General features: G+C 40.7%; 2 protein-coding genes across 10 annotated transcripts in view; one reads left to right on the top strand and one right to left on the bottom strand.

Annotated features, from left to right (window-relative positions):
* Positions 1-17,155, bottom strand: part of vwa8 (von Willebrand factor A domain containing 8) — a 49,910-nt gene extending 32,755 nt beyond the window's left edge. The window contains exons 1-21 of one of the 2 annotated variants that reach the window (XM_058082481.2): positions 16,870-17,154; positions 16,502-16,579; positions 16,303-16,433; positions 16,128-16,238; positions 10,808-10,975; positions 9,520-9,684; positions 9,411-9,460; positions 8,473-8,581; positions 8,291-8,395; positions 8,045-8,173; positions 5,970-6,104; positions 5,805-5,882; positions 5,552-5,712; positions 5,363-5,476; positions 3,908-4,100; positions 2,811-2,888; positions 2,612-2,727; positions 2,455-2,552; positions 1,914-2,020; positions 1,416-1,487; positions 800-876 (exon numbers count right to left, since the gene is read on the bottom strand). In XM_058082481.2, coding sequence (XP_057938464.2) covers positions 800-876; positions 1,416-1,487; positions 1,914-2,020; positions 2,455-2,552; positions 2,612-2,727; positions 2,811-2,888; positions 3,908-4,100; positions 5,363-5,476; positions 5,552-5,712; positions 5,805-5,882; positions 5,970-6,104; positions 8,045-8,173; positions 8,291-8,395; positions 8,473-8,581; positions 9,411-9,460; positions 9,520-9,684; positions 10,808-10,975; positions 16,128-16,238; positions 16,303-16,433; positions 16,502-16,579; positions 16,870-17,008 — 2,414 coding nt within the window. In that variant the 5' untranslated portion in view covers positions 17,009-17,154. Of the gene's footprint in view, positions 1-799; positions 877-1,415; positions 1,488-1,913; positions 2,021-2,454; positions 2,553-2,611; positions 2,728-2,810; positions 2,889-3,907; positions 4,101-5,362; positions 5,477-5,551; positions 5,713-5,804; positions 5,883-5,969; positions 6,105-8,044; positions 8,174-8,290; positions 8,396-8,472; positions 8,582-9,410; positions 9,461-9,519; positions 9,685-10,807; positions 10,976-16,127; positions 16,239-16,302; positions 16,434-16,501; positions 16,580-16,869 lie in introns of both variants that reach the window. The other variant, XM_058082482.2, reaches the window with a different exon arrangement.
* Positions 17,156-17,481: 326 nt separating this feature from the next.
* dgkh (diacylglycerol kinase, eta) overlaps positions 17,482-25,852 on the top strand; it is a 54,590-nt gene continuing 46,219 nt past the window's right edge. For 4 of the 8 annotated variants that reach the window (XM_058081661.2, XM_058081658.2, XM_058081657.2 and 1 more), the window contains exons 1-2: positions 17,484-17,671; positions 18,014-18,178. In XM_058081661.2, coding sequence (XP_057937644.2) covers positions 17,624-17,671; positions 18,014-18,178 — 213 coding nt within the window. In that variant the 5' untranslated portion in view covers positions 17,484-17,623. Of the gene's footprint in view, positions 17,672-18,013; positions 18,179-25,852 lie in introns of all 8 variants that reach the window. The other 4 variants (XM_058081667.2, XM_058081659.2, XM_058081656.2 and 1 more) reach the window with 2 other exon arrangements.

Genomic DNA, 25,852 nt, shown 5'->3' with positions numbered 1-25,852 from the left:
TAGACCCTGGGATCCGTCCTAATTTCCTTCCTGGAGGGCTGATTTGCTTTTTCTGAGCCACATCTCTGAAGACCGAGCGTCACCAAGTTCCCCAAAGCGCACATACATGCACACATATCTTACTGCCGCCCCTCCTCGCCTTGATCTAATATTAGTTGTTACAGTGGATTAACCGGGTCAGCACCATATTAAGCTTCCAAAATTCGACTTTCACAAGACTTTGACCTCAACTACATGGGGAAATCAACCACAGCAGATGGGAAATTGGTTGTGGCATCATGTGAATGTATGAACATAAGACTAAATCTACTTTTCTTTTAAAATTGTGATTGACATGTGGAACACTGTCTTTTTATAAGTGCCACCATTGATACAAGGTCTTTGATTTGAGCTCCACTAAACACTTCACAGGGCTGATTTCATGGGAAACAACACATTGATCTGTGGAGAAGTAAGCCCGACATGCCTGGAAGTGCAAACGTGTTAGATTAAAATTGGATGCAATAAGGATGTCTCACAATGCTTCCCCTTTATACTCATGGGCGTGTTGCGCTTTTGCCCTGAAGGAAACTTTCAATTAGGTGCTACATTTTGACTGAATAAGAGGAAATAATTGCTGATGTCACTTGCAGAAGGCAGCAAGAAAGGTGTGATGATAACTCTAAAACAGGAAATGGAACTTGTGATGTGATGGTTGTTGATACCACCACATGAAGTGATTGCCAATAAGCAAGACTAGGCATGTGAAATGTATCTGAGGCCAAAAAAAAAATTAACCAAATGACTTATTTTTACTGACCTGTGCAGTTGTAGGTACTCCCTGGGTCGGTTCAGAAGGTGCAGGAAGCGATCCACTATTTTATTCTTACCCACACCCTGTGAAGAAACATGTCAGCTTAATGAAATGTTTTTTTTCTTGCAACACGGACTGTTAATATCGAATATCCTAATTCCAAGAACAGCTGACTAATGCAGACGGTATGTCCTTTTTTTTTCTATCACTATTCAATCTGGGCTAGTATCAATAGTTTGGATTAGCAACAGAGTTCACAAGCAGTTAACTGTTTCCTGCCCATGTATGAACAATAACGTGTGCTAATTGAGGTTACGACTACTTGGAGCGCAGTGTCCATTCAAGGGATATGGAGATTATATTCCATCTGCAAGGATGCAATGCTGAGAAATGCTTAGTGTTGCTGAGTTTTGATGGTAAAAGCTTCTGACAAGGGGCTCCTCTCCGCTCAGGGACTTCCACTGGCTTCCCACACGGCGCTCTGACAGGCGCTAATGTCTCAGCTTTGTATGTGCACAAGCTCCATTAACAAAAAGATTTGCCCCACTCACTGCTTTGTGTTATGATTACAATAACTCAGACCAACTTTATTTTGACATTTTCAAGAAGGTTGGTCGGTTACCTGATTGCCCACCAGGAGAAGGTGCTCTCCGAGTAGGAAGTCCTTCAACATGTCCTCCATCACCATCATGTGCTGCAGAGACACATGAAACAGGTATTGTTGATAGGAGTCCATATACATAATGCATCAAAATATGATGCCACAGAACAAAGAAGAATAAAGAATTGTCCGTTGCTTCATGCTCATTTTTTAAAACGGTGCTTCAAGTCTGAAGACAAAAAAAAAACAGGTCACTGAAAAGTAGGACAGCATGTGAGCCCTCACACTGTGTCAACAACATCCACTTTCTACTTTCATTCTCCAACACGGAGAACATAATACAGAACGAGGACAGAGAGAAAGCGTTTGAGAGATGAATCTGGGCCACAGGAACCATCAATACAGCCTCTGTGGAAGTCACACATCGGCACCAAAGACATCAGTGCTTCAGTAGTCTTAGTCTTAAATTTTAAGACTTTTAAGTGAAAAGGGACTATTTGGTCAATATCAGTCAATTACCTGGGGATTGTCATAGAAGAGCACATCTGGAACCTTCATTTTCTCATTGGGCCTGTAGATGGGAGTGGACACTTTGCCGATTGTGAGCACTCCATCTTTGACCACACCTAAAGAAACACATGTGGTCACTTCATTTGTTTTAACATGAATAGCAATTAACTTATTTTTACATCGTTATGACATTAGGAATGTTAAAATGTTATTTTAAAATTGCCTGTGCATTTAATAAAGTTTTGATGGCCGCAGTTTGACTCTGCAACAGTTCTATTTCCCTTTATTTAATGATTTCAGGGACAAGAAGTACAAATTGTGTTGAGATAGTTGACATTCCACTTCCAGTAGCTACAGCTTAGAAAGCGGTTACTCAAGATTATTTATTAATAATGATTTCATGTTCGATTTTTTGTCTTATGAAAAAATCGTTGTATGTAGAGTCATGGCCAAAAATATTGGCATGCCAAAGATGACAATGTTTTGGCATTGACATCTTTGAAATATTGCCAGCGTTTTGTGGCCATGATTGTAAGCGACCGGGACATACATGTCAAGTCACGTGTGTGTTCAGCATCCTGAGTCTCTTCTATGGAGCAGTTGGCGAGGCTTTTCTGCAAAGAGGCACGAGCCACGCTTGGGAGAAACCTAAAACAAAACACTAATTTAAAAGAGACACACAACAAGAAAATGCACAAAGTGTGTACCTTGACAGACAAGCCTTATTGACAGCGTGGGCGATGTGCTCCTCTGGATAGCTAGAGAGCCGGCGACAGATCCTCAACAGCTGTCTCGTGGAGAGGGAGGAGGCCAGTGACTGTGCCTGGATACACACAATTACAAGACGAAGTTACATCATTCAGTAAACAAATGGCTTACAGCTTACATAGCCACACACACACTTACCGTGGAGTCATTTGTCTGCCGTAGTGTGTGTGTGAGGTGCAGTAGCTGCTCGGCGGCTTCTTTTGGGACATTGGGAGACTGCAAAGTGAAACAAAAACACTAGCAAGTGTGTTTGGATAGCAGCTACAAGGACCTTTCATCAACCTCTTTCATGAAGTCTAACTGCAAATCTCTGAATTTAGCAAACAATACACAGTAGGGGTGGTTTGGGCAGCTTGTAAAGCACTTAAATTCATGGTTTGTGCTTCCGAGCAGCCGCTATTGTTGGGATGCATGTTTGCTAGCAAAATACAACATGATCGCCACACTCCTGCATGTATGTGATGTTAGCCCTGTTATCTTGCTACATTTGATCGTACAGTGGCTGGATAAGGTCTTCAAACTAAGCTTTGTTTGAAAAAAGTAAACATCCCCTTCTAGAAACAGAACTCAATTTGTATTACTGTTATATTTTCTTTAATAGTAGTGATGCCATATTTGGTGAGGACAACTCTACTGGCGCAGTTTGCCTAATCCACCTTCAAGTATCTTAATTCCAGTGGTGCACAAATTCAAGTTAAAGCAGGATTAATAAAAAATACTGTAATTTCTGGTGTATAAGGCACTACTTTTTTCTCAAACTTTGAACCATGCGGCGAATACATGGTCATGTACTAATCTTGTGATATCTCGTATACTTCAGAACTTGTACTTCTGAAAATGCTATTCCTGAGATAGTCCATTATAATGACAAAAAAAGTTCAGGAAACAACCGAAAAAAACTGAGGAACAGCGTTTTCTAACTAAGCTTGTCGCTCTAGTTGAGTGGAGCCAAGTATGCATGCACACATTGCGGCAACAACATGCACAATTTATACTAAAATCAAATGTAAAACACTGTTGAATTTAAATTATTCAATAAACACCATAAATATACCACAAAGATTGCAAAACCTGTTATGGTACGATAGTAAACATGGTTTTCAATTCCAAAACTACAAAAAGATTCCGTTAATTAATAGTGAATCCTACTTTTTGGAAATTCCCTTATCAATAACCAATTAACCACAATAACTCCAAAATGATTATGCCTTGAGAATGTTTGAGTGTGTCCTCACCAGTCCTTGCAGAAGGCTGACCTCTTCTGCTCGCGCCAACGGGCTGACCGTGTGATACAGGAACATAGTAAGCAACTCGGGGCCCAGCCACTGCTGACCTTTGCTTTTGCCACTGGTGTTCGCAATGGTGCCCACTACTGGAGGCTCAGCGAGGGCGAGGACTCTGAATGATGGGTGAATGGCGAAGATTGATCTGTAACCGAATGCACACATGGAAACATTGATACCTCTGCAATGGAAAGACATGCACATCAGCTATGTTCAGGTAGATAGGGAGTGCAGGTCGCCATTCTTTTCACTGTGGATGTGTGTATGTGTGGGCGGGAGCACGTGTGTGTGTGTGTGCAAGCATGCCATAGCCAATCAATGTCAGGGACAAGAGCATGACTTATGACAGGTGCCTGTGTAAGCCACAAATTCAAGAGGACAGCGAGGACCATGCATGACTATCACCCCATAGAGACACACACACACACACACACACACACAGCACTGGGTTATATTTATACTGATGGAGGAGGGGCTTAATTAGCGAGTGCTAAACCGCATCATCATTGTCAAGAGACAACTGTGTGAAGCTGGCAGTTATTATTGGACTTCAACCTGGACTGTATCCCAGTGTGTCCATAATGTGCAGAATGGTCTCTTTTTAAAGTTCTAAACTTAAAAAAGGATGGTTTTAAGTAAGGATCGACCGATACGATATATCGGGCCGATATTTGCAGTTTTTTTTTTTTTTTATCGGTATCGGCAGATACGCGCGTGGGATCGCCGATATATTTTCCGGAATTGGAGCAGCTATGTCTGCTTATGAGAGGTCTTTATCGTGCACAATATGAACTTTAATGATGAGAGACATGTTTAATATATCGTACTAAATTGTGGCAGTGTGATGTGTTTGTGTGTATGGAGGCGGGGGGGGGGGGGGGGACGCATCACATTGATGCTAGATAAATTTAAACTACGACAGAAATGTTTTGCACATGGTTGAATATTTATTCCTTTTAAAGTTGATAATGCCGTTTAAATGTGTGTTTAAGAAAGCTGAATCCTACTATGTTCAGTGTTTGCATTTCAAGAAATATTTATTTAAACATGAGACCTATAATATTTATCATGGTAATTTTTTTCATGTACATCTACATCTACAAATATACATAATCGTGTCCTGTAATTTATCATTCTGTACATAAAATACAGTAAAAATGGGCATATTTCACACATAGGGCTCTAATTTTGTGGTGCAGTGGAAGGTGGTGCAGGGTGGCGCAGCCCACGCAGTGGTAATTTGGTCCAATGCATAAACAGACTTCAGCTCATGTATTCACACTGACACTGCATGATAAAGTGCTAAAATGAACTAAGGATTAAGGAAAAAGAAGATTGGATCCAACTTCCATCCATCCACTTATCTGTACCGTTTAACCTCTATTTAAAGATAATATCATGGCATACCTCTCTTGAAGTTGCTGGTCAGTAAATTGAATTTCTTCCTTCAGTGCCTGGTACCTGTCCCACCTCAGCAGCCTGGTGCCATCGTACAGATCTAACTCACGGTCATGGAGTAACCTGCAGCACAGAACACATCTCTTAAAATCTACCTGCTGCTTCTAGACTGTACGATAAAGTCCACTTTGGTCTTACCTTGAAAGAACAGCCAGCGTTCCCAAGTTGATCCTGTGTATTCCATCCAGCAACAGCAGCTTGCCCTCCATGGCGGCTGTGACCAACGGAGACGGACGCCATGCGGTGTCACCATTAGGAAGCGTAAATCTCTGCTGGAGAAGGTCTCTGGCTGTCATGTCCTGGAAGGGACCAAATAATACATTTTTAGAACACTGATTGGAGGCTGATGTTATTTGCATATAGTTTTTGTTTTTATGATCACTATCTCCACCTGATACAGCATGACTGGTTCTATGCTGTAGCCAAGCAGCTCTGCGAACTCTCTGGCAATCACCGACTTGCCACAACCCTGAGAGAAACACGCACACATTGAGATTCCTGCAAACAATAAATGTCACATTTGCAGTATATTTCAAATACTGTACTAGTTAGCTACCTTGGCTCCTATAAGACACATGTCCTTCACCATGTGTGACTGCATCATGTCAGCAATCACCTTACTGTGGCTAGGGGTGCTGATGAAGACAGGGTTACAGTTGGGTGGGCGTGGCTCCTTGGTGCCTGCAGGGACCTGCAGGTTCATTTGTTGGGGTTGGAGACAAGAAATACATAATATAAATGGCTGTCACTTTCATATTTTCATACAGTGCAAAGCTATAAAGCTGCGATTGGCTGGCGACCAGTCCAGGGTGTACCCCGTCTCTCACCCGAGGTCAGCTGGGATAGGCTCCAGCACACCCCCCGCAATATTAAGGATAAGCGGCATAGAAAATATATGGATGGATGACATAGCTAATTGGAATCAGGTGATAATTGGTGAAAAATTAAATGCATTAAATATTATAAGCTAATATTTTAACTTGAATAATGTTTGGAGTGCATGAGAAAGTGAAAAAATAAACTTTTTTTTGATGATTTTGTCAGATTTTTGAAGGTACACAGAATATTGTGTACTCGGGCTATATAGACATGGTACTATATATCCCAAAAGAAAGGTTAGACAAAGGTTTGTTTCTACCTTTTTCCGTTCTTCAGCTAGAGAACATAGGTAAGTTTCACCAAAAGTGTTGAAATGAAAAGATGAATTCCAAGCATAACTTTCACTTTGACACAAATTTAACCATATATGTATATGTATCTATATAGCCAAAATATGTAAAAAACTATGCCACAATATAAACAACAGTTGTTTTCCATGAAAATAGCTATTTATTTGGAAATTTTACACCATGTTATATTTGTATACTATTAACAATTTTCACTTTTGGAACGTGCACGTGTCTGCATTTGTGTGCATGCATGCGTTTGTACGTGCGTGTTGTCTCCGTGCGTACATGGGTTGTCTCCGGACACTAATAATCAGCACAATGCAAATGATGTTACATGTAAACGTAATAATTATGAAAACAAAGGCACGTAACGTAAGAGTTCATTAAATAGGAAATTATTGCAATACGAGGCTTCAGCTAAATTGACATATGAGCACATATTGCACAAGATTATACAGCAAGTGAAAATACACATCTGTCACATCACACATGGACGCTGAACAAAGTGGCCACAATGCTCAAAAAATACACATTATTCGTGAAAGCATAAATGTATTACATGTGCAAAATTTGGGGCTTTCTACCATAGTCAGTGCATCCAGTCAACAACAAAAAAAAGGCTCATACAGCTAAGAAAACGCACTCAGTCACAACACCAAGTAAGAAGACCAGCGCTCACTTAACAGACAATATAAATGATCATGATTAACCACTTTCTATTCGCAATGTCATCATCAAACTTCCTTATTTGTTCAGCTAACGCAACATAATGGTGTCACCTTTCTTCCGGTTGTGGCTGTTCACATGGTTCGTGCGCATTACGTAAATCTCAGTATTTGGTGGTATTGTAGTTAAGCCATTTCATTTTTATTCACGTACCCCCTAAGGCAGTGGTGGGCAAACTACGGCCCGGGGGCCACATGCGGCCCACCAAGTGTTTGAATCCGGCCCGCCAGTTGCTTTTCCAGTATTTCAACTTTTAACATACAAACTGGCAACATGTCTTATTTAGTCATTTTTTTTTTTAATGTAAAATTTTGTGACATAGTTTGATGTTTAAAGTGCACCTGAAAAAAGCGACATGAGAACATACAGCTACAATTAGACAAATCATTCAAGGAAAATGTGTGTGTGTGTTAAATACTTGTTCTGGCCCCCTGGACAATTTTGTTAACTCAATGCGGCCCACGAGTCAAAATATTTGCCCACCCCTGCCCTAAGGTAATATGTGTAGCAATAGGGTACAGGTATGTGTACCCCACTTTGGGAAACTAAGCTGTAGACAACAGCATCACAAGTGTAAAAGGCATGACTTTGACACCAACAGCTGAGTAGACAACATTTTAAAGAGCATGCAGAGATAGATAATAAAGCTGCTATGCTGACCACTCTTTTTACAAAGTAAATGTTTTTATGATTTTGTTCCTTTACCCAATGTTGTGTCCAATTAATTAAGTTTTACCTGAAAGGTGACGTCTTCATCTGCAATACGCAATGTGACGTCTGCGTATCCTTCGACGCCCGCTGTCTTAGACACACTAACAACGGTGCTGCCAGGAGACTTGTGTCCGCCATCCATCAGTTCAAATCTCTGTGTAAACATCATAAAATGTGTGTAATCTTAAACACATGAGTCTGTAAGGTGGCAAATTGATTATTTTCTTATTGAACTATAGGAAACCGAGTGAACATACCACAGGCAACTTACACTGAGGACGGTCTCCACAGCGCTGCACCCGTCTTTGCCCAGCATACTGTTGTAGGGGTAGAGTCTCTGGACCAGCTGCTGCGAGGACATTGTGGGGACCACATTCTGTTCCAACACAAGAGACAAGCTGTATAGGTGTTCCACTTTCAAATACAGACACCTCCCTCCTCTAAAGTCCTCACCAGCATGTTAAGGCCATGTAAGAGGTTGTCTATGGGGAAGTCAGGAAGGCCCAAGTTGGATGATTCCTGGGAGCACAGCGTTGTGGCAAGGGACAGCAACTGGGACACTCTAACATGTGACGAAACTATGTAAGTATGGTACACATTTTTTCAGTATAATGTTGAAATGTACCAAAATTAAAGATATACTTAAGCCTTTTTCCAGCCAATGCGACAATTAATTTTATTGTATTTTGAAACCGACATAAAAAATAAAAGACTTAAACACCTTTTATGCTGCCAAAAAAAAGAGGTATTTTATCTGTATTATTTTTCTGTGTAAAAGGCACTGACATGGAGCAGGGGAAAGTCTTCTTACTATAAAGGTAGTAACGAAGCTGTAACAGAGACGCCTAATGGAATTGCTGTATGCTTGGATGAGGATGTGAGTTTAACACAGGGTTTCTGTGTGAAAAGGGGTTTAATTAAGACAGGGGTGTACAGAGTGTGATTATTTTTAACACTGCAACTAAAAAAAGAGAATAATAAAGCAAACACACACAATGTAAATAGAAAAATCTGTAACATTGATACTAATTAATAATAACGCAACACACAAATGGACAAACACACAAAATATATAAAAATATCAGAATGGAGACCCTATATCCTTACATTTTTTTAGTAGTGGCAAATGGTGGAAAACATTTTGGACACCCCTGCTTTAGAGTGAAAGGCAGACTGGGAATTGAGCACCAATCAGCTGCAGTAATATCATCAATATGAACCACTACACTACCTACGGACAGAATGCAATGTTTCTATTTTGTTTTACACTCCTATGTGACAAAGCTACACAACGCATCCGCTTCCCAGAACCGTACCGCAGATTTACTGCACCGTTAATTGGAAACGTGGCTTTAAAACGAATACTTATACTTATATTTTAGGGGATTCACCTCTCTGCAGGTATATTCGGTCCCGCCGTGTACAACAGCTCCAACTGGTCCTGGAGACAAAAAATATGACCTGTTTTTTTGTGTCTTAAATAACAGCCGGTGAATGTACCTTAAATGGCAGGTAATGGATGTCTCGAGCCTGGAAGCGAGAGCGGAGGGGAGGATCCAGGGGGTTGCCTTTATACTTGGGGACAGGAAGTCCAAGGGCGATGACCCGGAAGTCCTCACTTACACGGACGATCTTCCAACTGTCTAGCTCTTCTTTGGTGTGCTCCTAAAAACAATAAACACTGAAAAGATCAGCAACCTGCTGAAAGATGAAGAAAAAGATGTCTAAAAGGTCCAAGAACAATCCACCCTCTGAACAAAATTTGGGTGAGACAAGTGAACATAAGTGATAAGGATGACAAAAACATAGGTTAGATTTAGTGTTTTAAGTCAGTTATCATTTTTTAAGCATTTGCGTAGTTACTTCGATAGGTTCTTTTTGGATTTACTTTTAGATAATTACATAGTTTTACTATGGTATGCTAAAATTAAAAAAGCGTACATTTTTAAAAGCTTCTAACATACAAGGAACATATATGATTAACTCATTCATTACCAAAGATGTACGTTTTTTTTCAACCCGCCCGCTCGCTATGAAATATGCAATAATGCGTCTTTTACATTTTTTGCGCTAGAGGCAAAAAGAGGTGATGATGTAACTCCACCACAGGAGAGAGCACGTTTGATGCATTTTTAAGCCGGAAAAAAGCATAGACAGAAGTGCATTTTATAAGAACTTATAAAGAACTTTATAAGGAACAGATTAGGAATATTTTATGCATGTGTGAATGCACACGTGCATGCAAACACACAGTTCAGTTCCAAATGTGAAAACTGGTAAATGGTTCATGATATTTGTAAAGAAATTGTTATTTTCATGTAAAACAACATTTTTCATGTTATGTTGTGTCATAGTTGTTTATATATTTTGCCTAAATATATAGGGCTAAATGTTTGTCAAAGTGAAAGTTATGCTTGAAACGTATCTTTTCACAAAAAGCTGTTTTCTCCCTTCTGCCTTCTACTGCTGATTACTAAAGAACGAAAATGATAGAAACAAATCTTTTTTCCTGATGAAAGACGAGAGTCTAAACCTTCTTTTGGTATATACCATGTCTATATGCAATATTCTGTGTGCCTTGAAAAAATCAAAATCTTGAAAATGGCCGGTACCAAGAGGGACAGCTTTTGAAAAGTGGATGGGGATTGAATGAGTTAAAGTCATATGATTATAAGAATGAAGTAATAATTTCAGAAGTTTATTACAAAAAAAGCAAAAAATATCTGCTTATATTGTCAGCTAAAACCCCACATGATTAAAATGACAAATATAGGTGAGTGAGTCGCACCTTTAGCAGCTTGTCATAGCGCTCGGCTGCCATAAGGAAGCGTCCATCCTCCAGCTGCATCTCTCGGTTTTCCAGGAGGTTGTTGAGGACAGGCAGAACATTTCTCTCGGCCTTTTCCAGCCCCTCCAGAACCAGAACTCTGCCTTGAGTGGCCGCCCTAACGGCACACTGAGGGACGAAAACACATGAGTTTAGTCATTACTAAAAGAAAATGGCTTTTAGGGGCAATCTTGATGCATGACGGCATCATCGGCTGTTTACCAGGAATTTAAACATGCATCAGACAAGAGTAACCCCGCCCCTCCAAAAAGCTCTTTTCAAGCTCTTTTGTTTTTTATAAGGCTTATTTTCTCCCACCAAATGTGAGATATGTTTTGATTTATTTACATTGCGTGTGTGTGTGCGTGTGTAGGCGCATGTTCAGTAAAAAATAAATAAATAAAAAAGTTCCTCTTTGACGTCAGCAGGCAGGAAACTTAAGTTGTCTGGATGCACCGCAGAACCCACAACCATGTCATTTAGGCGAGTGTGTAATGCACATGTGTGGGAAGAAGAGCCGTAAAACCATAGCCCAACTATAGCGAGTGAGGCCCACATGTTCTAAATTTAACTCTGGAGTCCAAATTCAGCAACAGTAATCAGATAATTGTTTGCTAATGAGAAGGGACATGGGCATGGCAAAGAGAGAGAGACGGGATGTCGAGTTGAGGCAGAAAAAAATACATACTAAATAAGATACAGTAGAAGTCATAGGGGTCAAAATTTCAGACTTGAAAAAAAGACCTTGGCCGTCGTCCCCTACTTTTCAAACACTTTGACACTTTTATTAACGCTACAAGCAACATTTTAAGTAACAGTCTAACATTAGTAAATGGCATACAAGTGTAAGAAGAAGTTATGCAGTCAAATTTTAATCTGTGATAAAGTACTCTTTAACACACCTCACACATCTTAGTTTTTAACATTTACGGCCACACAAAAAAAAGATCCAAAGAAGCGGGATTACCCGTACTGTGCTGCAGGTGGTTTAGCACTCCATTTTGTTGACCTGCTGCAAACAGCCTGTCGTAGTGTAACTTCCCCTGAGCTCACTTGTCAACAAACATGGCATCAATCGTGTGGGATTTCTCACTTTTTTAGGGGAAGACATTTTGCCAAATGCTCCAATTAATCTTTTAACATTCCACGATGAAGAAAAAACACATATGCAACACATATGCATCGCTATGACGCCCAATGCTATATTATTGGTATTGGTTATTGGTGTCGGTCTTGAGACACAGAAAGTTACTGGTATCTGTATAGGTTTTAAAAATATATCTCTATATATACTGGGCAACCCTAATACATATACAGTATATTTACAGCCCCAAATACCAATCAGAAAAAGAAAATCCGAATCAAAGTCCTCTTTTTACATAAGATGCTGCAGGTTAAGAAACCTGACAAGCTAAATCTACCAAAATGAAACCCTGTAACAGCCTTAAACACGGCTTGGCTGTACCAACCAGGTTGGCTAATGACTTATTTTATGTTTACATCGACTAAAGTGCAGCTTGTCTTCATCTAGAGCAGGGGTCTCAAACACGCGGCCCACGGGCCAAATGCGGCCCGCAGGACACTAGTTTGATATGAGAGTTTAATGTTAGTGCGGCTTGCGCAAGTTTGATATGGATGCTGTATGGTATCATGTACCCAGAAAAAATTATTACGTTTGATTAATGTTCATGTTAAAGGTTAAATAACTGTTAATAGTTATCCTCCCTATCCGTGTGGAAGTGGTAAGTTTTTGGCTATTTAAGTTTAAAGGAAATAACTTGAAGGCTACCGTTTAGGTCGCTAGCTCTATAGTTTGCGAGTTAGCATGTGTCTCAAGACCCTGCAGTTGCGCAAAATTTTGTAAATAAAAAGAGTATAAATGTGACTATAGTCGTGTTTTGTCATGTCTACAGGGCTCTAATAATGCTTTGTTAATTTTAATCTGAAAAAAATAATTTGTCTACCCACCAACTATATGTGGTTTCTGAAGTTTTTATTATTTGCCATTTTATTATTATTATTATTATTATATTTATTTATTTATTACTGATTGATTGATTTTCTTTTTCTTGATGTGTTTATTTTTCATCTTATTTTGTGTAGAAAAATAAAAAGTAAGATATTTGAGAACAGTGGAATGTTTTATCAGAGCTTTTCTTGTAGAAAATTGGAACCAAAGCGAAGTTTTTAAAAAAATTTTGTTTTTAATAAATGCATTTTTTTGTTGTTTTTGAAAAACCTGATGCAGCCCAGTCTCACCCAGACCCAAGCTCCAGTGGCCCCCAAGTAAATTGAGTTTCAGACCCCTGATCTAGAGTTACTAGTGCAGATTAGCATCTTGACATAAGACCACAGAGCCACAAAGAGGCCTACTGGAGGTTGTGTGTTACAATAACAGTGAAGCGCAACCAATAAATCTATAATAATCACCCATCTTATTACTGTTTATATGAGGGTACCTAACATAAGTGGTGGCTAAGTAAGTAAAACAAAAAAAACAGCACTTCTGATTATGTCATTGTGATTCATCTGGCGCATGAACTCCGACTGAAGTGGTTAAAAAAAAAAAAGCTAACACAGGGATTGACCCGTTGTCACCCAATATAGGACTGCAAATCAGCACGGCTCTCTGGGGAATACGCTCCAATGTTCTACTTCAAACACGATCACACCTTCTGCCAAAACCTCCTGCAGAATCTCCAAATGACACCCACATTACGCCTTTAAACACTTGTCACAGCCAGCATTGTACTTATCACTCACCCACGGACATGTATTAATACTCGTGGAACAAACCCAACGTGTCATCTCACACAAACAGGAATGCTATTTGTCTGGGCTCCAAAAATCAAATTTGGTGTGAAGAATAACAGCAAGGAGTGAGCTGGCTCCTTTGCACCTTTGACGACCAGAAATAATGTTGTCCCCGGCTTGTTTCCACAGCAACAAGCATGGATGGCACAGCTGTTTTCTTTTTGAGCAGCGCGTGGGAGGATGAGGCTCAGCGCCGATGAAGATGCATGCAAGCTTGACGTTGCATATAGCTGTGTTAAAGCTGCTGCATGTCACTGGCTCAAAATTGCATTCCCCCCACCAAAAATATATAAGGTAACCACCTCTTAGTAGCATGTTACCAATAGTGGTTTGTGAGAACAGTTTGAACAAATAAATACCTATAATTTACAAACTAAACTGTATAAAAATTAGAGTAAATTGCCGTCTGGTATTCACATAGAACCTCCGTATGATCACACGGGGATTAGGAAGACCTAGGTTCGATTCTCCGCTTGAGCATCTCTGTGTGGAGTTTGCATTTTCTCCTGGTACTCCGGTTTCGTCCCACATTCCAAAAACATGCTAGGTTAATTGGTGACTCCAAATTGTCCATAGGTATGAATGTGAGTGTGAATGGTTGTTTGTTTATATGTGCCCTGTGATTGGCTCGCTGGCGACCAGTCCAGGGTGTACCCCGCCTTTCGCCTGAAGTCAGCTGGGATAGGCTCCAGCATAGCCGAGACGAAAGTGAGAATAAGCGTCATAGAAAATGGATGCATGAATGGATGGTATTCACATACATGTCCGTAGCGCTCACACGCACAAAAGCAGTTACAGAGAAGCAATCAAGTATTGTCAATTATATTGTTGTTACGATAGGTAGTATATATAGATAGCTAACATTAGTGGCAAAACTTTGTTAAGTTGCTATTATTAGCTGACAACAAACACAATGAATGTATGTCCATGTGTTACATGGTACGCAGGTTATGTGCTCAAACCAGGAAGAGGGAGCCATATAATGCTTGCAGTAAAAACAGTTAGTTCTACCGCTTATCCTCACAAGGGTTGCGGGCGTGCTGGAGCCTATCCCAGCTGTCTTTGGGCGAGAGGTGGGGTACACCCTGGACTGGTCGCCAGCCAATCACAGGGCACATATAGACAAACAACCATTCACTCACATTCATACCTATGGACAATTTGGAGTCGCCAATTAGCCTAGCATGTTTTTGGAATGTGGGAGGAAACCGGAGTACCCGGAGAAAACCCACGCATGCTCGAGGAGAACATGCAAACTCCACACAGAGCTGGCCGAGGGACAATGCAAAGAAATTGTAGCAATTGCAAATACGTCAGTATTCACGTTTATTGCATTTGTTTACATCGGAGCACAAAAAAGCAGAGCGATAAAGCCAAATCTGATCATCACAAACCTCAAAAATGGACTGGACAAAATGATTGACACCCTCAAGTTGATAATTCCCAGCAAACACTTTGTAAAAACAAAACAAAACTGAAAAGTGCCTCTGTTTTGAGATTTCTTCACAGTTGTCCAATAGGATTTAGAGCTGGACTCATTGCTCGCCACTTCAGAACTCTTCAGCGCTTTGTCCCGAGTTTCTGGGTGCTTTTTGAAGTGTGCTTTGGATCATTGTCCTGCTGTAAGGCCCATGACCTCTAGCAGAGACAAAGCTTTCTGACACTGGGCCACTACACTGCGCCCAAAAATTATTTAGCAGTCTGAATCTGTGTGACAGCTCTCCAAAGGTTTCATTCATTCATTCATTTTCAACCGCTTTTTCCTCACAAGGGTCGGGGGTGGGGGGTGCAGCCTATCCCAGCTGTCTTGGGGCGAGAGGCGGCGTAGACCCTGGACGGGTCGCCAGCCAATCACAGGGCACATATAGACAAACAACCATTCACACTCACATTCATACCTATGGACAATTTTGAGTCACCAATTAGCCTAGCATGTTTTTGGAATGTGGGAGGAAACCGGAGTACCTGGAAAAAACTCACGCATGCACGGGGAGAACATGCAAACTCCACACAGAGATGGCCGAGGGTGGAATTGAACCCTGGTCTCCTAGCTGTGAGGTCTGCGCACTAACCACTCGACCGCCGTGCCGCCCAGGTTTCATTGATTTATTATCAATATATTGACAACATTAGAATGTGGGGTTTGGTAGCAGTCCGGAAGTAGTCCGGAGTGCGTGCCCTGAGACAGGCTGTGTAAGTTATTGTGTGTAGCTGCTCTATAGGAGTCCACATCTCAATACAAAGGGACAAAAATTTGCATAATATGTCCCCTTTAACTGACTACCAATCAGTATCAGTATCATGGTGTTCACAAAGGAAAGGAAATATGCTTCCTGTGGTGCAAAACAGGAGCGCATATTCCAGCCACATTTTGTTCAAGGCAAAAAATATGGATACATGTTGTCAGTATGAGGGGGTACTTGAACCGACCACCCTGTTGTAGTAGTTTGATGGTATTACTGCCTACCTGGTCTACATAGAAAGCGGTCCCAGCCCGGATCTCCCGCCTCTGTTTCAGGTCAGTCTCTGTGGTGTCCCTGGACAGAGCCACGTACTCCACTTCTCTTTTGGTCAACTCCTTTTCAATACAAGAAAGAATATTAGCTCAAAAAACATAGAACTGATGTATGGTGCATACTTACGAGGTATTGCATGGCTATGGCTCGTCTCAAAGGTCCAGGGGGACCTATTAGAAACACATCCTGGCCCAGGAGGTCTTTCTGCATAATCCATCTCAAGTGCTGGGCCACAGCCTGGGGCAAGGACTCTGAAACTAGCAAACAACAATTTGTAAAATTTTCATGTGAATATGATGCAAGAGATGCAAAAATGTTAACATACTGTGTTTGACAGGGACCAGCTCTGGGTTGCGTGGGGTTTTGAGTTTGTAGGAAATGTCTCCAATCATTACTGTGTCTCCTGCAGACAACACAGCGTTGTTGTTGGTCATAAACAATAACAACTTTGACAGAAAACAGCGCAGTTTCTTTTACTGACTGTTGTGATTCAGAGGCATCTGACATTTGTAGCAGCTGACATTTTTACGTGACAAAGCCTGTGTGAACGAAAGCTAAATAGCTAACTTATTACTTAGCTAACATTAGTTGTTAGCACTGACGTTGTTTGCTGGGTCGTTTTAGTTCTTAGTTATTGTAAGTACACTAAGTTAATGCAGTTTTGTGGAACTGTGGTAAGAAATATAACTTTACCAGAGGACGTGTTGAGAAATTTGACTTCATGGCTTCTCCACGTCCAGCCGTCATTCCCCAGGACGGCGCTCAGAATAGTCTTCATTCTCCTGGAAGCGACAGCCGCAGCCGTGCCACTGCACAAGATCCGTGGGTGCATATCTAACTATAAAGTTCACATTTACTAATAATTAAACGGAGGCGATCGACAGATGTTTGTCCGACACTGACTTAGTGTACCACCTCTGTATTTTTCACAAGCCGGAATATTTTCGAAGGGCAACAGAGTGTACCACAAGTTAAAGATTCCGGGTGGGAACAGAGTGATAAGTATTTGACTTTCCGACGTAACACTGGTCATTACGGTAAAAGTTTATATTACACATTTAAATTAATTTAAGATAAATATTATGATTCGTATTTTATTGATTATTTAATTAACTTATACTATGTGTTTAATATATACAATAACATGTAAATTATAATTATTATTTTTAAACCCTGGCTTTCAGACGATGTCATTTACGCATACAAGCGCACACCAAAGTACCCCGACGTGCATGTCTTGGACGTGGGTCACGTGGTATATGAGGAGGTTTCCGTGGCGGAGGAGGCGGAGGGGGCAGGCAGTGGGATGGACTAGGGAGGAAGGTTGGAGTAGTTCGGATCCATTCGGTGCGCGTATGAGCACCGTGCGAACAGCGTCTATCTCTTATCTGCTTGACGGAGCTTGACGTCTCGTCTCCCCGCAGAGCACCGATAGAGAGGCGCGGATATGGAGGATGTTTGCCATTACACCCGCAGCCCTGCTTGGGAGGAGCTGGTTAGTCCAACACCCCGAGATAGCGTCTTCATTTAAAGAACAGTCACCAGTATTCAGTCATTGTCAGTATCAAGTTAACAAGTTATGACTTTTAAAGACTTTTTGTGAGTTTTTCCACCTTTTTCGCTGTCACTTGTGCCTTTTTTTTTTAAATCGACACAAATATGAGCGAATCAGAATCGACTGCGTTGTTTTATTGCAAATCTATGACGGTGATTTGTTTTTTTAAAACACGCTTACCTCGACGGGTACTACGTACCGGGTACTTCCCCGGCGTTGACCGAGAGGAGAGCCGGAAGGGTTCTCCACAGCAGTAACCTCATTCTTGTCACCCTTTGACAGGAGCCGGATAAAGGACTCGGGTCTGTGGCCAGAATCCATCCCCATGTGGTGGGCGCTGTCTCTGTGTCTGGTGCCGCGGACGAGTCGTCTGACAGCGAAGTGGAGCAGGAGGGACCCCAAAAACTCATCCGGAAAGTGTCCACTTCAGGACAGATCAGGAGCAAGGTATGGAACAAATTTCTTCCTGTTGTTAGGTGTGTACAATGTAATGTAATGTAATAAAAACACAGATTTTAGGCTCCTGAATTAGCTGCATGTTTTTCTTATATGAAAAACAAACATCTCTGAATATGACAGCGCAGTTGAACACCACGTAAATAAGCATTTTGTTCATAATATCTCTTTAACATGGTCAATAAATCATGTGAGAAATATTATCTTTGTAAATCTCGGGCTTCTGTTAACTCTTGTATTGTGTCGGTTGGCTTGTGGAACATGGATGTGCATATCCTAAATTGTGAATATTCTTCCTTGGAAGTACATTAGAATGCTGATTCATGCTTGTGGAAACCAATTTTAAGTACTACCGTACAATCTAATAAGATTCAATACTAGACTTAGAATTAAAAAATGACTTAATTTACTTACCCTATTTAGCTACACCAGGAGGGGCAAACTTTTAGAAACAAGCAACTCTTATGTGATTCTGTGCAAGTGTACATTAAACCACTGCAAACACAATATTTAAATGCTCATCCAAATTGTGGATACATTTATTTGGGAATATATTATAGATTTACACACACTATCAGTTCAATTTCTTTACATTTTGGTTACTGTATGGTTATCGTATGAACGGTATGAAAGCACAAATTGCCAGTAAAAATAATAGTCCTAATTCCAGAATTTCTGATGATGCACTTGTACAAAGATACCTTTTTGATGGGCCTCACAGTGGCCTTGTAGTTAGCATGTTGGCCACACAGGAGATAGGGAAGATCTATGTTTGAATCTCTGTTCGGGCATCTTTGTGTGGAGTTTACATGTTCTCCCCAGTGTGTGTACTCCATTTTCCTCCCACATTGCAAAAACATGTTAGATTAATTGGTGACTCAAAATTGTCCATGGGTATGAATTTGAGTATGAATGGTTGGTTGTCAGAATTGCCCTGTCATCGACTGGCGAACAGTCCATGGTGTATCCCACTTCTCACCTAAAGTTAGCTGGAATAGGCTCCAGCATACCCTTGCAATCTAGTGAGGATAAGCAGCATAGATGGATGGTTTACGTTCTGCATCAACTGCCTGCTTCATTGTGACGTGCAGGCGTTGGTAAGCAGATGCGTTGCTAATTGTTTCATCATGTCACCTAAGCTTCCTTGGCCCACTTATCTTCAACACTGCAAAGGAGCGCTGCACTCCCACGCCAATGGATCCTCTTAATTATTGACTGCTCCACTTCAATCCATTTACATTATTCAGAATCGGAAGAAGATGTACTGTACCTTTCTATGATACCTGGAGGATTATGTTATATATTTTTTGATTAACAAATGCATGGACGATTCCTTCATGGTTGTTTGGTTCCGCCCCCAGAACACAAACGTATAAATACCTCATATGGTTATACAGTGGAACCTCTAAGGTTGATTTTAAAACAGTTTTCCAATAGGTAATAATGGAAATATAAATCATATGTTGCAGTGTTTCCACCCAAGGCCATCTCTATGTGGAGTTTGCATGTTCTCCCCGTGCATGCGTGGGTTTTCTCCGGGTACTTTGGTTTCCTCCCACATTCCAAAAACATGCTAGGTTAATTGGTGACTCCAAATTGTCCATAGATATGAATGTGAGTGTGAATGGTTGTTTCTCTATATGTGCCCTGTGATTGGCTGGCGACCAGTCCAGGGTGTACCTTGCCTCTCGTCCGAAGACAGCTGGGATAGGCTCCAGCATGCCTGAGATCCTCGTGAGGATAAGCGGTATAGAAAATGGATGGACTGGCATGTCTGAGTCATACAAATATAAAAGGAAGTTAACCACTGTTAATAATATAACAAAACACTCTATACCTTAGCCAGTAATGCTGGAGTAGTAATGTTTTGAATCAGAGTCCACTTGTGTTACACAAGTTCTTTCAATCTGAAATGTAAACTTTTAACAACAAAGGTGTAATGTAATTTTTAAACATTCTTTACAGTCACAAGGGTATAAAAAAGCTCATCACTGTAAAACATAAAAAAAACAAACAACTAAACACTGCACCTTAACCTTCATGGCCGTGCCTTGTTTTACTGATCCAGAAGGTCTTTTTACGTAATCCACCTCATGTGCTGGGCCACAGCCTGGGGCATGGAGTCTGAAACTAGCAGGGAACTATCAATTTACCATAAGAGTTGCATTGTCATGCAAATTTTATTCAATTAACATAAATGTTTACTGTACGTATGTATTGAGGTTGACAGGAACCAGCTGAGGGTTCATTCTTCAACGTAAAAAGAAGCTGTAGAATGTATAAAAACAACACAACACTGTATTGTAGCTTTTCTTTACCTTGTTTTAGCATTGTTGCAAAAAAGTAAAAGAAAAAAGCAGAACGCACAACCAATGTTTGTCCAGACGATTTTATATGATATGCTAACGTCATGCATAACGTTGTTTCAAAGTCGATTGTGGGGAACTTGAGTGATTATTTTAGAGGTTATGCTGGATTATCATTTATCTGTTCATGTTGCTGCAATTTGCCCCAAAGTTATATTGATATTCTCAACTGTCGTGTGTGAAGGTGAGAGTGATACTTTTCAAGGTGAAGATAGCATCAGTTAGTGTGTAATGCTTTGACGCTGACTGCACGGACTGGTACTCATCGCGGAGAGGATTTAATCTGCTCACCTGTGCGAAAGAAGGGAGTTAGCGTCCTCTTGACATCAACAGTATAAAATGCTTCTGCTGCTAAGGTTGCACTCACACAAAAGGTTGCTGTTTTGTCGGGTCAGCGGGGTTGTCTTAGGTGTGCGTGTATGCTGAGAGTTGCTAATGGATCATGTGTCCATACGCTCAAGAGAGAGTGTTGTTCCACTGGATTGTTTGCTCAGCTCTGGATAGCGTGTGTGTGTGTGTGTGTGTTGGTGCACATGTATATGTCCACTTTCCCATGTCACACTGCCCACTGTACATCTTCTGGTTCTCTGGTTGCCGCAGACAACCGCGTCCTTTGCACATAGCAGGCAATGTCGTCACTAAGACAGCTGGTTTGTGTGACGGGGAACCCATAATTAACTAAGATATGTTTTTTTCTGTAGGGACATTTGTAATTTTTATCCAATAATATGCGAGAAGAAAACAAAGCGATAAAAGCGTTTGTTTCCCCCATCCCGTTAGGTCCACTTGTTTACATGTCATCTTAAGCCTCTGTTGCACAGTCCGTGCAAGTAATAAGTAATAAGTAATTTTCTTATTATTGAAAGACTCTAAACTGTTACACCAGTATATCAAAAATAACTCAAATAATCAAATATATGCTGTATAAAATACCTGTCTCGGCAACCTCGAAAAGCGTCTTAACAGAGTCGAATATCAGTAATTGTCTTCCGTTAAAAATGTGCAGAAATCTGGCAGTTTTAAAGTAGTAATGTGATCAATGCAGTGTATCCTTGAAGCCAGGTAATTGCGAGTAAATTGCTGGCCTTGGCGACATCAACATCCTAGCTAGCCTCTTGACACACACATATACACACACACACAAGCAAACATACATGTTGCACGAAGGCAATCACGTACATAAGAATTACCCCCTCACAGCCACATTGCTGTAATTGTCTCATCACCATGGTGACATTTTAGCATGTTGTGGGAGTGTGGGGGGTACACGGTGAAAATTACAGCCGACCATATGCAGAGATAGCCACAGAGGATGCCGTACTCTTGAGGAGAGTGCGAGTTATTGAGATATTTAGCGGTGGTCTATAAAAGACTCCATTGTCCTGCCTCCACAAACCCGTTAACATTCTTGCCAACAGAATGAGTCTGTAATGGAGGCGTAACGCAGTCTCAGTGTATGAACTGATGCCTGACAATGTCATTTTCTCCTAGTGGCAACCAAGAATCTGACTGATAATCTCACAATTTTGTATGTGCCTATGAAGACGGACAGGATGAGGGCCGAGACATATACATACAGCTTATTGAATCTGTGCATTTTTGTATATTATGGTGTTTATTATTGCAGAGTCCCAAAGGCCTAGGTTTCCAAAACTTGCAATATTGGCAATAAAGGGAAAAAAAAACGGAAAGGCGGTATTTCTTTGAGGTGCTGTTCATTCTGAAGCTGCTGCTGTAGTAGCTGCTGCATTGTGCAATATGCTGTACTTCTGAACAAATGGCCATGTGGACATTTTCCTTTCTGGTTTGAAGTGTGAATGTGAAGTATTTCCATAATGCCTCATATTAACTCTCAAACAAGATCTGAGATCAAGTGTATAGACTGGTCATATATCTCACCTCGCTTCATATTATCTACATACTGTATTGTATATAACTCTGGGAAAAACTGTTGATTTTTGTTAATACTTGGGTTGTTTATATTGTTTATTTTTCTATATTGTGTATTTTGTACTGCTTAACTGATTCTGTACTCTTGCTGCTGTGCAATACAAATTTTCCCACTGAGGGACGAATAAAAGCATATCTTAATCTTAATCTTAATCTTTTTCATGCACTCCAAGTTATTATTAAAGTACAAAAAAAAATAAACTTTTCATATTCATGAACTAAATCTCCAAGTATGCAAGTATTGCCTGCTTCCAGTTTACGCTCTGTTCATACTTTAGGTAAATAAACTCCCCGCCTATAATTAAAGCAATTGTGTTACCTAATAATAATAATAATAATTCCAGCATTGTCTTTGTTCCACATCAGTGCTGTTTGTACAGAACCATGATATGCAGGAACAAAGGAGGAAAATGCCAGTTTATACAGGCAAAATCCGTGCAGTCAATCCTTGCTTGTATCCTGCGCGACGAACAATAAGATTCGGGATTGAAATAGGCTTACGGCTGGGTATACTTTTGTATCAGGAAAGAGTGCAGCTTGCAGCCTAATACCTCCATTGTGTGTTTCCCAAAAAGGAGAGGAGTTGATAGATTAGGATAACACTTTTTCTTTAAAAGCAAACTCATTAATCAGATAGGCTCCAAAGGGGCTCGTAATTGGCTTGGCACACACACAGGGCTCAGGAGCTTTAAAGTAAAGAGAAAGGGGAACACTATTAGTGTAATGGAGTTTGCTGTTGGCTGTGCACAGGCCAAGCTGAAGTTCATAGATGGTCAAGTCCCACATGCGACGGACAAGCTGCCTTGTTAAAAAATAACAGCTGACTGTCTGGGTCTCGTCAAAAGCTTCTCTCTGCTGCACTTAGCTTTCCATTGACTGAGCACAGCTGCCGGATTCATTTCAACTTCTTGTTGCCTTTGTTCATTGTGTAGCTTGTTTGTGTGTGTGTCTGCCTATCTGTGGCCATGGCAGTGTGTATGTGCGGAAGGTGAGTGGCGCTCAAGTTACTCATTTCTTTTCCGCAACAGGACTCACACACTGTGTATCACGATTTAGCAGAAGAAGTCGGGGCCGGCAAGACTATTTATAGATCACTTCTGGCCTAGTTGGCAACAGGAAAGAGATGAAGACAAGGAACTATGGAGGCCAAGGAGGGACAACAAAAAAGAAAATAGAACATCCAATTAGAGCTAAGTCGTTTCGTGCAGCATTGATAGGTCAGATTAGAATTGTAGTGTTTTGGACATTATGCCACAATATGTGCCACAATGTGAGAGGGTTCTTTACAAGGCGACCTGTTGTGCTTTTTCCACTTTTCTGACCTATAAATGTAGTTAGAATGTTGTATTCTTGTGTTAAATGATGCCAACGTTTCAGATAATGAGGTTTGCGCATTTGGAAGTGAGCCTTGAAAGAAATTTGGGATGGCTCAAAACGGCTGGTTTCAAAAGGTGTGGTAAAACTGCCCCTTTGTGATGTCACAGAGGGGCGGATGGTTCAATATGGTTTCATAGTCAGGAAGCACTTTGGGCTGTGACCAAGCACAGCGGAGTGGGCATGCTCTGAGGCGGGCTGTGGGTGGAATAAATTAAAATCGACTGGCAGGAAGCACAAATTAAAGGAAATACAGCTGAAATAGGTGCAGATTCTGGAAGATCAAAAAAAATTTCTGTGAGGGTTATTGTGTGTAGCTGCTCTATAGGAGATCACAACTCAATACAAAGGGTCGAAAAATGGCCATAATAGGTCTCCTAAATTTTTTACGGTTAATTGTATGTACTTATTTTCAGAACTTTTCATAACATACATTTTATAACTTTTATTATATTTTATTAATATTTTTATTATTTGTTTGATTTAATGCTACTCGCATAATAGGTCCCTTTTAACTGCTGTATATTTGCTCGTTATACATTGCATGCATTTATCTTTCAGGTTTGCATGTATGGTTTTGTTTAATCAAACGGCCCTATTTGGTGAGGTTAGGCTTATTGGTTATGCTATAACCAAACTTTTTCATAATATATGGCTCTATGGCCATCATCACATTTTCCTTCATTGCAAATACAGGTAACTTTTTGCAGAGGTAATCCTGTCAAACAGACTTGTTGTCATTTTTTGTGTTGTTACAATAGTTAATGAAAGTTTGAGTTATTTGTTGCATATTTTTCCTGATATTCCCCATCATGACGTCTTCCATATAGTGTTACCCACCAAGAAGCTGATTCAGGAGAAGACTCAATATCTCTTTAAAAGAAGCTATTAAGTCTTGAGCCGCCCCAAATGAGGAGATGACTTCATATGCCACAAGCTTTTTTTTCCCCTCTGTCCGTCTTTGATTGCAATGGCTACAAGGCTCTGGGAGGAGAAGGCCTTGTAGGGAAGTCAACATGGAGGTATTTCACCTTAATCCAGGAATTTGTCCGTCAGCGGCGCTAATGGAAAGCAGAGCAAGGAATTACCATAACATTGGCCCATGACGACTGTTTGACTGTTGACTGCTTCACTTTCTGTCTAAACAGACAACATCAGCCCCTCTTTACAGAAGCATGCATCCTAATACCGACCCACGAGGGAGATTGGTAAAAAAAAAAAAACAATCCGTCGAGCACTGATTTGTCAAATAGTATGGATTGATATGTAGGACCTTGGACTGCAGCTGCAACATCTTGGGTAACATTTAAAATGTTTACTGAAACCATGAAGTTGTGTTTTGTTGGAAAGTACTCTATAAAAGGAAAATTGTACGCGAACAAGCCATGTGACCTCTACTACTAGATGTAAATCAGTAAAATCACCTGGGTTCTTGTTCTTATAACGGTGAAAGTTGTCTGACATCATTCATAAACAGAGTTTTTGTTTTGCGGTAAGTTGATAAATGGGAAACAAATATGTCTTTGCTACTTTAGCCACCTTGTCAAAATCAACAGGGTTCATTTCATTTTTGTTGAAGATAATAATAATAATAATAATGGCGGCACAGCAGTCGAGTGGTTAGCGCGCAGACCTCACAGCTAAGAGACCAGGGTTCAATTCTACCCTCGGCCATCTCTGTGTGGAGTTTGCATGTTCTCCCCGTGCATGCGTGGGTTTTCTCCGGGTACTCCGGTTTCCTCCCACATTCCAAAAACATGCTAGGTTAATTGGTGACTCCAAATTGTCCATAGGTATGAATGTGAGTGTGAATGGTTGTTTGTCTATATGTGCCCTGTGATTGGCTGGCCACCAGTCCAGGGTGTACCCCGCCTCTCGAAAATACTCAAGATGAGTAGAAAATTCTGAATATTCAAATAATTCGTGAACTGCTGCACACAAAAGGCTGAAAATTTGTCACATTTGATTGAGCTAT

Source organism: Doryrhamphus excisus, linkage group LG12 (assembly GCF_037039965.1).
Source record: "Doryrhamphus excisus strain RoL-2023G ecotype Guam linkage group LG12, RoL_Dexc_Guam_v1.1, whole genome shotgun sequence".
NCBI classification, from domain to species: Eukaryota; Metazoa; Chordata; class Actinopteri; order Syngnathiformes; family Syngnathidae; genus Doryrhamphus; species Doryrhamphus excisus.
The sequence above is the reverse complement of the archived record's forward strand: the minus strand, read 5'-3'. Positions and strand labels throughout refer to the sequence as shown.